Genomic DNA, 14,000 nt, shown 5'->3' with positions numbered 1-14,000 from the left:
ATGTTTATTGTCCTATAGTGATGAATTTTCTTTTATTTGGTGTTACACCAGCATTGATAAAGCCAAATGTGACCCTGGACCTCTTTCATGTGGCTCCTTACTACCCAACCTCAGACCAAACAAGGGTCCAGGAATCCTGATATTCTGCAAGGCGTCCTGCACACGACCGTTTTTTTTTCCCACTTTACTGGCCGTTTTTTGCGTTCCGTATACCGAACCATTCATTTCAATGGTTCCGCAAAATAAACGGAATGTACTCCGTATGCATTCTGTTTCTGTTCCGTTTAAAGATAGAACATTTCCTATTATTGCCCGCAAATCACGTTCTGTGGCTCCATTCAAGTCAATGGGTCCGCAAAAAAACGGAACACATATGGAAATGCATCCGTATGTCTTCCGTTTCCGTTCTGTTTTTTGCGGAACAATCTATTGAAAATGTTATGCCCAGCCCAATTTTATCTATGTAATTACTGTATACTGTATATGCCATACGGAAAAACGGAACAGAAACGGAAACACAACGGAAACAAAAAACGGAACAACGGATCCGTGAAAAAGCCATACGGTCGTGTGCAGGAGGCCTAAGGATGCGATCTTAATTGACTTGAGGTAGGCACACTTTGTTATGGCTGCATTTAAAGTGGGTGAGCAGCCTAATATTGACGACCTACGCTCAGGATAGGTCTTCAATATCTGATCGATGGGGGTCTGACTCCCGCCTGTTTGACGAGAAGATGGCACTATGCGTCGTCTCTCTTGTAGCGGCGGTGCTGTGTAATTTCTAAGTGCTTTGTAATTTTTTTATTGCGCCACAGAGACTTCCGACAGGACGCACAGTGTAATCTTGAAGAAGAAGTAGCCCTTGCACGAGCACCGCCTCCTCTTTCAGCAGCTGATTGGCAGGGTGCTGGGAGTCGGACCCTCACCGATCAGATATTGAGGAGGAAAGGGCAGTGTCGGCAGTGTGGGAAAAAACTGAAGTACCCGGAGGAAACCCACGCAAACACGGGGAGAACACACAAATTTCATCCTAGGACTCCAGCGTTGCAAAACACCAGTGCCTAACCCCTGTTAAGGAAATCATCCAACTTTTCTGAAAGTGGATATAAAATATTCATAGTTGTTTTTCCTTTCTCTGTGTATGTGATAGAATGTGATAGAACAATTGGAAAAAAACAAGCCTATGACAATGACATAAGCAAAAAACGATAGGCGTTAGCCATGTGCGTTAGGTAAGATAAGGTGTGTACGGGCTAAGTATGCATTTCTTGCTAAAAACCAAACTGAAGCAGTTAAATCCATTCTGGGAAAAGGGAAAACTTGTAAAATACTAACCAATCAATAGATGGATTCAGTTCTAACCAATCAGAAGTATTATTTGTAAACCAATCATGTTTTACTTTTGAGAAGTTACACCCTTTTGGATTGGGTATAAATAAATGGCCTCGGACACTCCCGCTTTGGGTTCCTGGCAGAATTTTGAACTATACTCTGACTTCTGTCATTTTCCTCCGTCAACGTCATTCACCTGAACACGAGGCAGCGATCGTCACGTGACTGACCCTTGGTCTGCCACAACACCCCTGAGCCTCTGTGCTACCCGTGCTGTGAATTCGGCTATTCAAACATGGCCCTGTCATAGGAGGCCACCACAAGTCAGTTTGTGTCATTTCCAATTGGTCTGGTCTGCCCTGGTCAATTATAAGTGCTACCATTGTGAAGTGGAAGTGTCTAGGATTAACAACGGCTCCACCATGCAGATTTATGAAGGCGGGTCTGCTAAGTGCTGAAACGCATGGGGCTTAAAATTCATCTGTCCCCTGTTGCATCTTTTGCTAAACGTCCTCTTCAGATGACATCAGCACATGAACTGAGTGACCATGGCTGACAGCTTCACACAAGCCTAAGATCAGCATGCACAATGCCAGGCATTAGCCGCAGTGATGTAAAGCCTGCTGGTCTAGGCCTCTGGAGTAGAGGAAAGGTTTTCTTTGGAGTGATATTTTGGATCATATTTTGTTTGTCTGATCATCAGATCGGGGATTGGCAGATGCTCACAGTAAGCTACCTAATGGCATGCATAGCGCTGACCAGGCCCAGACTAGCAATCTGCTCTACTGGGCAGATTCCCGGTGGGCCGCTCTAAGTGGTCACACAATAGGCTGTCTGTGGTCAGCTCTCCCCTGTCAAATTCTATAAATCTGTTTAAATATGGTTTCGGATGACAGACCACCTGCCTCAGCCGACCACACGAGGTCCCGATGCTACCTAGCATCAGGACCCTGTGCACAGTGACACAAGCAGGATGAGCAACTTTACTAAGTTGACAGCGGAGGAACTTTAACGCTTCCCTTTGGTCCAGGCTGGCAGCAATTCAAGTTTAACAACAGCAACTGAGAACCCCGGCAGGACCCGGATACCATGGGCACCAGTTGGATAGGTAACAGTGGGAGGCTGGGGGCAGGGTTTGGTACAGTAGCTGGCATCCTCTGTCTGCTTTATGTAAGGCCTGTATTACACCGATAGATTATCTGACTGATTTTCTGACCAGTCATTGGTCAGATGGCCATTTACACACACACATCAACTATTGGTCTGATTGGACAGATATTGGTCAGATAATCTGTTGGTGTAATACAGCCCTAACTGTGCACTGGTGTAATACAGGCCTAACTCCCCCATTCTGTGTGCACTAAGTATATGTATATCGCACAGAATGGCGGAAGGAAGTGACCACTACTGGCAATGAAGTAGTTAATAGGAGAAGAGGGTCTTCACTGCAGGCCATAGTTCAATGCACAGTTACATAAAGCAGACGTCAGCTAATACCAACCCCGGCTCCCAAATTCCAATATAATCTATATAAGATGTGCGCATTACTTGAAATTTGCTTCCTGTCCGTTACGGGCAATTTTTCCAAAAATTAGATTTTTAAAAATAATTTTTTTTGCCTGTATAACATATATAATTGACATTTTATTGTAAATGGTAATTATTTGAGGTTGGAGTAAAAATTTCTGACTGCTACTGCTGTCCGAGTTCAATTTACATGGATCTAGTAGTCTGATCTGGACATGGACATTACCCATAAGATAACAATTTCTTGATGTTCTTCTGTTATTCCGCCTGGAAATGTATGACTAAAATCTGGCCTACATGGAGACTTTGTGATGCAGCTGAAATCAATCATTAACTCTGCAGAAAGTCTCCGTGTAGCCCAGGATTAATTGACAACTGGGTGTTCTCATTCCCTACACAATGTATTGGACACTGTCCGTTGAGAAGTGAAAGGTAACGGCCAGTTGTTAGTTTATTCATACATTTCCAGGAGGAATTACAGATGAATGGCACAATGCAAAGTTCTAAGAAGAAATGCAATGGAATTGTTATTTCATGAGAGATACAGGTATTTACTAAAATGGATATGACAGGAGAGGCGACCGATAATCTAATTGTTATGTGTCCTGCCGCCATTTGTATAGTCTGCATTATGATCACATTCTACAGAGAGCCTGGTATCTATCAACTATAGGGTCACTATTTGGCAGCATTATGGGTTATATTGGTGTTTGTATAGCGGTAGCATATGCCTGACCAGATGATTGGGTGTTTCGGTGTTCTCCTTTTATTTTCCTTCTTGTTGAAGGCATGGTTCATGTATTTAGGGAAGTGGGAATGTGCAAATAAAGCAAAATTTGCCGCAGTACACATTGCGCAACACTTTTTTTTTCACAATATATGAGGGGTGATATTGTATATGGGCTGGTAGGGTTTGTATGCCAGAGCTGCTTGGTGTTCTCACACCCCGCTCTAGCAGGAGAGGAAGATTCAGAAGCGTGGCGCTGTTGGTCACCCTTCCGGTTTGTTGCGTTCCCATGCCAGACACAAAACCGCTGCAAGCTGCCTCTTTTGTGTGCGGCATGGGACACGAAAAACCGGTTACGTCATGTTAATTTTCGATATAATACAACCGTATCCGCTCTGAAAGGATGCAGCTGGTTGTATTATTCAAACGGATGCATTTTGCTGTGGTTTTGAGATTCCATGCTAGATCTCAAAATCGGACAGCAATAACGCATATGTGAAAGTAGCCTATATCAGAATAAAATGTTTTTCTTAGAGCTCATGCACACAACCATATTTATTTTGCGGTCCTCCAAACATGTATCCGAAAACAAATAGATGACATCCGTGTGATGTCCGTGTTGCATCGGTTTGTAACAATGCCTGTCCTTGTCCGCAAAACGGACAAAAATAAGACATGTTCCATTTCCATTTTTTTTCCAAGTCCCATTGAAATGAATGGTTCTGTATACGGACCTGTAAAAAAACAGAACGGAAACGGAAGAAAAATACATGTATTAAATATTTATTAAATATAAAATCAAAGTGCATGAGCCCTTAGCAGTAGAGCAATGGATGACAGAGTAAAAGGTAATCTTACGTTATTCTTACCCTGCGTGATACTTGTTTTCACACTGAATTCCTTGGTGGCAGATGCTCTTGAAGTAGACCTGAACAACCGTGGTGGAAACTTAATGGTTTTTCTCCAATGTAAATTTTGAATAGGTGGACAAACTGGCTCTAGAGCTTGAGCGGAGACGTGACCTTAGCCGCGTTATTGTACACGTCGACATGGATGCGTTTTACGCAGCAGTGGAAATGAGAGACAATCCTGAACTGAAGGACCAACCCATGGCTGTGGGCTCCATGAGCATGCTGGTGAGTCTGAAGCCTCTAGCCCTATAGCCATGCTCCTGCGCGTGCTTCAGCTATGTCTGTATGGAGGGTAATATATCAATTGTATTTATGGTATTTTTAGTCTTTTCAGATCATTGGTAAAACCATTACAATTCCGCTATTATTTTATAGTGATGATTCAGAGCAGTGGTAGACCATGGCGTATTACAATTTAATATGGGGCATCCCCTGTCTATATGCTCACAAGACGTTTCCCCTGCTCAAGACTATTTTCTTTAAGGGAGCTGCAGCCGTCCCTGCGGACCTTACCTGCCGTGTAATACATGGACAGCCTTTCAATATATCGGCGGCCATATCATACTACCTTTTCTCTTTAGCGTCCGCTGTACAACCTATCACTATGATTCACTTACAGTGGGGGTTATTATGATACAACCCCCTTTAATCCAAGTTTTCAGTATTTTTCAATGTCCTCTTAAATGGCGGTACTGTGCCACCTTTGCCCGTGGGCTTTTTCTGCTATTGCAACACAGTCGCTTTGATTTGAACCGGACAAAATCGAAACGGGGGGGAAAAAAGCTGAAAACAATTCAATGATGTCTCTTAAATGTTTTTTTTTTTTTTTTTTTTCAGTCCACCTCCAACTATTTAGCAAGAAGGTTTGGTGTACGGGCGGCTATGCCAGGATTCATTGCTAAGAGGTTGTGTCCAAATTTACATATTGTCCCTTTGAACTTTGACAAATATCGGGCAGTAAGTAAAGAGGTATGTGAACTCTTGCGGGCTTGTTCCTGCTCTTTCAAAAGTCTGATCGGGTTTTACAGTTTTTTTTTTTCTGTGGCAAAAAGGCAGTGATAAAGTTAAATCTGTGGTTTCCAAAACTACAACTCCCAGCATACCCTGACCATTACAGGTTGTGATTGCACATTAGCTGCAGATCCACATTTTGGAGACCACATGTCTAATTAGGTTTTTATTCCCCCACAGGTTCGAGAAATATTTTCTGAGTATGATCCCAACTTTTTACCTTTGAGCCTTGATGAGGCCTATCTGGATATTACTGATCATTTAGAAGAACGACTGACTTGGCCGGAGGAAAGGAGAAGATATCTTGTTGGAACTGGAAATTCTGGAAATGTAAACCCTCCAGCAGGTATCAAGTCCTACAATTATATCTGGTGATACTGACCTGATTGGATGCCTTGCCTGATTTTGTTAGGAATTAGGCTTATATTACACAAGTAGATCAGGCAGGCGGTTGTTGGGAGGGAAACGTTCCTTCCCAGCAATTGCTTGCTTGTCAGCGGAGGAGACCGCTGCTATTACATGTAGCGGTCTCCTCCTCAGTATGGCTAATGCCATCACTCGTCCTCATACTGAATCTCTGTTTGCCGGCAGCAAATTTTTCTGTTGAATCGGTGACACCAAACTGAATGTGGCCTTTTAAATGACTGAAGTGCAGCTTCGGGGTTGGGGTGGGGCAAAATCTTCTGGCGTAGCTGCCTTTTTCAGGATCATGGTCATGAGTGCTCCTGTATGTGGAGTACTCAACCCAACTCTCTTATGGGGGAGCTGTGGTATCGTTCTGTGTGGTATGTATGTGTAGTGAGGAGCGGCAGAAGAATGATGATGATCCTTGATGGTCTGTATAAGACCCTGCAGAATGAATGGACATGTTAGTGCCGCATTCACTAACTTAGGGTCCCATAGGTTAGACCTCCACCGATCAAACATTGGTAGCCTATCCTTAGCAGAAGCCATCAGTGTTATTGTGCTACAGAGTCCCTTTCATGTTTCTTCCCTATTTTGCATTCATTAACCATTCCTTAAATGATATGTTTTTTTATCTGTTAGATGTGGAGAATAGTACGGCCAAGTGTGAACCAGAAGAAACACAGTGCACGTCACCGGTACTTTTTGAAGACATTCCTACCTTTTTGCCAGACCAATGTCATGACCGCTCCAGACAAGATACTGAGTGTGAGAATAAAGAACGGACACCGGAAAATGTTTTGGTCTTTGGAACATCATCAGAGGAAGCAGTAAGGGAAATGAGGTTTCTTATAGAACAGAAAACCACCCTGACAGCCAGTGCAGGTAAGGGTTACCGCAGCCATGTTCTGACTTCCGGGGCCGGGACAACTCTAGAACAGTTGCAGCTGATTGTCCTGGTGTCAGACCCCCACCAATTAGATATCGGTAGCCTAACCTGAGGATAGGCCATCAATATTAAAATCTTGGACAACCCCTTTATAGAAATGTAACAAAAAATGTAATCTGCCAGTTAAAACCAGATAGTATCACACATGCTTTTTTTCTAATCAGTTTTAATTTTCTGAATACAGGTTTTTGTATTCTATCGTCTGAACATGATTATGAGGGCGGCAATCTTGCCTGAGCCGTTCTTAACAGCATTTAGAAAGCATTAGGAAAATTGCTTTATGGCAGCCCCATGGTCCATAGACACAATGGACAGGAGGGGACCTAATTGACTTCTATGGGAGAGTTTTCTAGTCATGCTCTGTGACGTGGGGAAAGGTAATTGTACAGGGAAATAATCTGTAAGATGTGACAACCACCTGTTGTGAATAGTGGATACTGTCTTATCTATACACAGAGGTGATATCATAAAGGCCCTATGACACTGAGCGAATATCGTACAGAATTGTGTGATGTGAAGTATGAACGATTCAAAGACGAGCGATAAATTGCTTGTTTCTCGTTCCTCGTGATCTTTCAGCATGCTAAAAAATGATCACTCCTCATTAATAGATCTCTACGTGTAATATGGAGTCGTCTACTCGCTAATGGTCTCATACATGACTTTTGACCAAGCATCTGTCCCCCATCTTTACATGTAATAACAAGGAATTATAGAAAAGCGAACGAGTAACGACCGCAAGTACGAACAGTTATCTATGTGAAATTTTCGTAGTTAATGAGTTGCTACATCCTTGTTCGTTTATTGTGATCTGTATGACATCTGCTGGTGTAATAGTACTTTTACAGGCAGGATTAAAGTGACAGATAAGCAGATAACTGCAGTAAACTGATCTGTAAGGACCAAGAAGTGTCGCCTATTAGGATTAGTGACCAGTGATGGCCAGTTCGCAGTGTTTGCCCGCGAACACATGCTGGCTGCCACCTTAACTCACAAGTCTGGCGATGCACAGGTAAGCCCCTACCTGTGCCGGGAGCCGGTCTGAAACAAATGCGGTCACCGGGAACAGGCAGTTGCGAGAACAGCCGCCGGGTGCTTTTATCAGGCTGTTCTTGGAACTGCCTGCTACCGGTGACCGCATTTGTTTCAGACCGGCTCGCGGCACAGGCACAAGTAAGGGCTTACCTGTGCATCGCAGGACTTGTGAGTTAAGATGGCAGTCCGCATATGTTCGCTGGCAAACACTGCGAACTGGCCATCACTGTAAGTGACCAGTGCAAAAACTGCAGGATTTTATGTTTTTTTGTTTAAATATAGATAATGATATGGAAAATTTAAAATAACATCTCCAAATATTCTTTTAAAATATCTTGAACATAAACACCTGATTTAAACATTAGGTCATGACACATTTCCTTTAAGCCCCTTTAATAAGTACTCTGATATGTCAGTACAGCACATATGAAACCTGGAACTAAGAATTGCCTGTTTTCTCTCCACTGCTGCTGTATATACACTGCACTGTGCTTCAAGGAGAATATGCGATCTTGATCAGAGTTAAGACTGGAATATACTATTAGGTTTTTATTGGTTAATGCCTTTACATAACACAGGGACATAAGTAAGAGCTATGTACATATAGCTATGGGCTGCTGAGATTATGGGTACGGCACACTGGATTGCTGCCGACCATGCACTGTGTGTAGCCTTGGCTCCCTCTGTCGCCCTAAATCTGTCCATGAGCCGAGAACGTGAGCAGCGACACAAGGGTCTGTCTTATATTACCTGGAAATGAGTGCATGGCATGTTATGTTTTAGTGTCTTAGCCGCTTGCCAACCCATTTCACCACTTACTTAAAGGGATTCTGTCACCAGGTTTCACCCCTGTCAGCTAAACATATGCTGATGTTCAGGGCCTCATCAGGATTCCTAATGTGGGCTTATAAATGTGATCCGTAGCCTTATTTTGCTAAAAAAACTGGTTTTACTAACCTGTCACTCAAAGAAATAAGGTGCCCAAGGGGATGTCAAGGGATGCAAGGTGCAGGCTGCACCCACCGCCGTTCGTGCCCAGCGCCGCCTTTCCAGACTTCTGCACCGCCTCCTAATCCTCTGTGCCGCCTCTCGCTCTCCCTCCTCCTGCTGTAAGATCTCGCGCGTGCGCACAGGGCTCTGCCTGATGCGCCCATGCGGACTTCTCGATTTGGGTTCTTGAAGCGAAGTGCGCATGCGCCGGCACTTCGCTCAACCCCCTGTATGACCTGCACTCTGGCGCCAGCCTCTCAGAGCCCTGTGCGCACGCGCGAGATCTTACAGCAGGAGGAGGGGGGAGGGAGGGAGAGCGAGAGGCGGCACAGAGGATTAGGAGGCGGTGCAGAAGTCTGGAAAGGCCGGCGCTGGGCACGAACGGCGGTGGGTGCGGCCGGCACCTTGCATCCCTTGACATCCCCTTGGGCACCTTATTTCTTTGAGTGACAGGTTAGTAAAACCTGTTTTTTTTAGCAAAATAAGGCTACGGATCACATTTAGAAGCCCACATTAGGAATCGTGATGAGGCCCTGAACATCAGCATATTTTTAGCTGACAGGGGTGAAACCTGGTGACAGAATCCCTTTAATGAATGGCCCGGCTGCACCTTACTTACTGAAACTGTCATCTTCTAGATTACATTTCCATCGGTTTATTCCCATGTGTATGAGATCTTGTGCAGTACGATTACTCACTTCAGGCTTCAGTCCTGGCTTTATTTTTTTATCCAATCTACAGTGTACATTATCATATAGATTATCATCTAGATATGAAGACTGTATGTGTGTGTATATATATATATATATATATATATATATATATTTATATTTTGGATGACTATGCAAATGGTGGCAAACGCTGGGCAATAGCAAGTCGATCTTTGTTGTCACCCTACGGCTGCTTTCACACTAGCGTTTTTTGCGGATCTGTCATGGATCTGCAAAACCGCTTCCGTTACAGTAATGCAACCGCATGCATCCGTCATAAACGGATCCGGTTGTATTATGTCTTCTGTTGACTGATGACGGATCCGACTTGAACACCATTGAAAGTCAATAGGGGACGGATCCGTTTTCTTTTGTACCAGATTGTGTTAGAGAAAAGGGATCCGTCCTGGCACACAATGTAGGTCAATGGGGACATATCCAGGCATTTTTTTGGTTCAGCTGGTGAGCAGGTCCAATGGGACATTCATCAGGTGCAGCTGCCCTTGCTCTCCCATGGATGATTGACAGCTTTCTCTCTATACAATGTATAGGGAGAAAGCTGTCTATCAGTGTTGGGTTAGAAGAGACGGCTGAAGCTCATGAATATGAAACAAAACCTAAAAGTTTGGGTCTCTTTCACCTCAAATAGAGCATAATAAACCTGCTGACAGATTTACTTTGAAGGAGTTGTCGGGTTTCAGAGGAGACTGAACAACTGTCACGCTCGTGTGTGGGAGAAAAAAACCACAAGGAGCATAGGAGGGAAAGGGAATACCGGAATAAGGCCTGGAAAGTAGGGAAGGAAGATGGACACCTCCTAGAGAAAACACCTAACTCCAGTCCTGACAGACTACCAGTAATTGAGGGTAGCGCCTCTTTTAGACTGAGAAGAAAACAGTGAGACCAGGCACTCAAATATGGAGTAAAACCGAGAACAATTTAATGGAGAAATTTTCTCCCTAAATGGCAGTATATAAAAACAATACAAAATATCAATACGATAAAATCATATATAAACAACAGCAGCAATCAATATAATGTAACGGACTAAAATATTTATCAACAATGTGAATATATAAAGCGCAAATATAGAGAAACCGCAATTTCTGCTTTCAATCGGTGTTGCTCTTTCAAATGATCGTAGAATCGCCTATGACTCCAATGGAATAAGTCCTCTATGTCGCTCCTACCAACGGAGCAAAAACAAGTGTCACCAGCACTTTTTTAAAAGTCACAAAGGCGTCACACCTGTTCACGCAACTGTGTCGATTTTACCTAAATCAGGCCGGTGTCCTCTCGTCCTTGTCCGAACTTAGGTTATTCGCCGTGAATCAGACGCCACCTGGATATCTGCTCACGTGGCTCTTTGTATTGTTGGAGCTGCCGGAATGCATTCAGGTGCGCTCCATTCAGTTCAGTTTTGTCCCTATTGACAATGAATGAGGACAAAACTAAAGCGTTTTCCTCCGCTTTTGAGACCCTATAACGGATCTCAATAGCGGAAAGGGAAAACGGTAGTGTGAAAGTAGCCTGACATTTAGATCGTCGGTGCGCCGAAGTTATGTAGAGGCCGGCACCTCTACGTAACTTCAGCGATCCACCGCCAGCGCAGGGGTTACTAATGCTGGCATCTAAAACGCCGGTCTTAATAAATGACCCCCTGAGCCTCTACTGGACTCGTAGGAGCAATAAAACCAAACAAAACCGCCAACAGTTGTGTATGTTAATTAGCAAGTACACCACATCAGAAAAACACTGGAAACCAGTGTCACTGTTTTTGCCTATTGGGAAAGAGTATGACCATATTAAGTACGGTATATAAAGAAATGCCTTTGGCAACAAATCATACAGCTAAACCTACAAAAATACTTTATTAAACAATACAAGGAAATAATTAGAGAGGTTTAAAAACAGCAGTGCAGGTAGGGGTCCAGTCACACGTCCGTGTCTGCAAAACACGAACATCGGCGATGTGCGTTCCGCATTTTGCGGTCCGCACATCGCCGGCATTTAATAGAAAATGCCTGATCTTGTCCGCAATTGCGGACAAGTATAGGACATGTTCTATTTTTTTCGGGAACAGAATTGCGGACCCGGAAGTGCGGATCCGGGCAGCACATCGTGCGGCTCCATAGAAATGAATGGGTCCGCAATTCCGTTCCGCAAAATGCGGAACAGAATGGCGGACGTGTGAATGGACCCTAAGATGGCGACATGACTGGAGGGGACCACACGGGCAATAACGTATATCAGTAAATTATGGACGAAGACACACTATGGGTAACTTTACCATAGCCGATACTTGCACTTTGATAATTCACTGATGTAGGATCTTGCTCCAGTCATGTCGCCATCTTACCTGCACTGCTGTTTTTGAACCTTTCTAATTATTTCCTTGTATTGTTTAATGAAGTGTTTTTGATGATAATTATGCGGACTGGCAATTTTTGTAGGTTTAAGTGGACTCGTAGGAGATGAAGGCCGTTCCTAATGGCTTTGTGTTTTCAGGCATTGCTCCAAACATGATGTTGGCCAAAGTTTGCAGTGACAAGAACAAGCCTAATGGACAGTATATAATTCCACATGACAGACAGGCGGTAATGGACTTCATCAAAGACTTGCCTATCAGGAAGGTAAAGTGCAGCTTATTAGCCACCCTGTAAGATATTCATAATGGAATGGATAGTAGAGAAATGGCGGAGCTGCTAGATTCTGTGGCACCAGAAGATCGTGGAGACCATTTTATTGTACAAACATTGTGAGGGTCACGCCTCTTTCTGGAGCAGATTGTGGCGCAAAGCTTATTTAGAAGTGGACGTCTCCTTTATCATTTTCTATACCTGTTTTAGGCATAGAAAATGGTCTAAATGTAAGACTGCTCGGAAGCTGCCTTACATCTAATAAAGTACAAAATTGCATCATAATTGCAAATGCTATACTAATAAGTTAGAGATGCTTGGCAAATCGTTTTGTACAAAATTATTTGAGCCCGTCTGCCGCACGTCAAGGCGATCTCTAGTTAGACGGGTTCCTAACACTAAATTTTACCTGTTATGTGCCATGACGGCTACCATATAATTCAGAAAGTGCAGGTTCCCACATGCATGCTGGATCTGCCTGAATTTCTGTCATTTTTGGTGCCAAAATGGCCTCCATTATATCCACGGAACGCAGTTACCAGCATGCATGCCGGGCCCACTCCATACTTTATTAGTATAGCATTTGCAATTATGATGCAATTTTGTACTTTATTTGGTTTGCAGTGAGCTGTTGCATTGCTTGTTTTGTTTAACAGTCTTGTTCTCAGCCATAGCAACGTGCCCCTGCGCTTTGGGATGTGCTGACTGACCCCCTTTTTCTCTGCCTTACATCTAGACTGGCACTGGATGCACCAAAGTTATGGAGAGGCCTGCGCCTCTTCATAACCTTGGCGGATCCTCGCCAGGTATAAAGGTTATGAAGACCGGCATCTTAAAAAATTTAGGAGGCCCTCCCTTCCCCCTCCCCCCCCCCCTTTTTTTTTGTCACGTTTTCATTTAAAAAAATATATGTTTTTCCATTAAAAAAGGACCCAAACACACGGAAATGTATACCCATCTGTTTAAATGTATACGTTAAAATACAGACGTATCTCTGAAATTGCAGTTGCCCGGTCTACCATGCCTTTGTGTTCGACAAATGATTTTTTATTTTTTTGTTAACATTGAAGTCTATTTAAAACAACTGGCTTTCCGTTTGGATCCGTTTTTTGGGTTTCTGTTTAACAGATCTGCTAAGCAGATGACAAAAATGATGTTATGCCAGCTTAAAGGGCATCTGTCAGCAGATTCGTTCCTATGGTACTGCATGTGCGCTGGGGTTGACTTTATACCCCAAAAAGAAGGGGGCAAAGGGAATTAAAACGTAATTTTTTACTCGTGCTACAATAAAAATCATGCTACACCACATAGACATACAAATCACAGTTATGTAAATAGTCACCTAAGGCTACTTTCACACTTGCGGCAAGCAGTTCCATCGCCAGAACTGCCTGCTGGATCCGGCAAAACGTTTGCCAACTGATGGCATTTGTAAGACTGATCAGGATCTGAAAAATGCCTGATCAGTCAGAAAAATGCATTGCAATACCGGATCTGTCTTTCCGGTGTCATCCGGAAAAACGGATCTGGCATTTATTTATTTTTTTTCACATTTTTTTCGGTCTGCGTAAGGACGGATCCGGCATTCCAGTATTTTGAATGGCATTAATACATTCCTATGGAAAAAAAATGCCGGCATTCAGGCAAATGTTCTGTTTTTTTGGCCTGGAGATAATACCGCAGCATGCTACGGTTTTATCTCTGTCCTGATCCGTCAAAAAGACTGAACTGAAGACATCCTGATGCATCCTGGACGGATTGCTC

The 14,000-nt window shown here is 43.5% G+C and overlaps 1 protein-coding gene across 2 annotated transcripts in view; it reads left to right on the top strand.

Moving 5' to 3' along the window:
* POLK (DNA polymerase kappa) overlaps window positions 1-14,000 on the top strand; it is a 70,161-nt gene that overhangs the window by 35,559 nt on the left and 20,602 nt on the right. The window contains exons 4-8 of one of the 2 annotated variants that reach the window (XM_040421424.1): window positions 4,570-4,722; window positions 5,335-5,466; window positions 5,689-5,854; window positions 6,556-6,798; window positions 12,106-12,230. In XM_040421424.1, coding sequence (XP_040277358.1) covers window positions 4,570-4,722; window positions 5,335-5,466; window positions 5,689-5,854; window positions 6,556-6,798; window positions 12,106-12,230 — 819 coding nt within the window. The remainder of the gene's footprint in view (window positions 1-4,569; window positions 4,723-5,334; window positions 5,467-5,688; window positions 5,855-6,555; window positions 6,799-12,105; window positions 12,231-14,000) is intronic. The other variant, XM_040421425.1, reaches the window with a different exon arrangement.

This window comes from Bufo bufo, chromosome 2 (assembly GCF_905171765.1).
Source record: "Bufo bufo chromosome 2, aBufBuf1.1, whole genome shotgun sequence".
NCBI lineage: Eukaryota > Metazoa > Chordata > Amphibia > Anura > Bufonidae > Bufo > Bufo bufo.
This window is presented reverse-complemented; position numbering and strand designations above follow the sequence as displayed.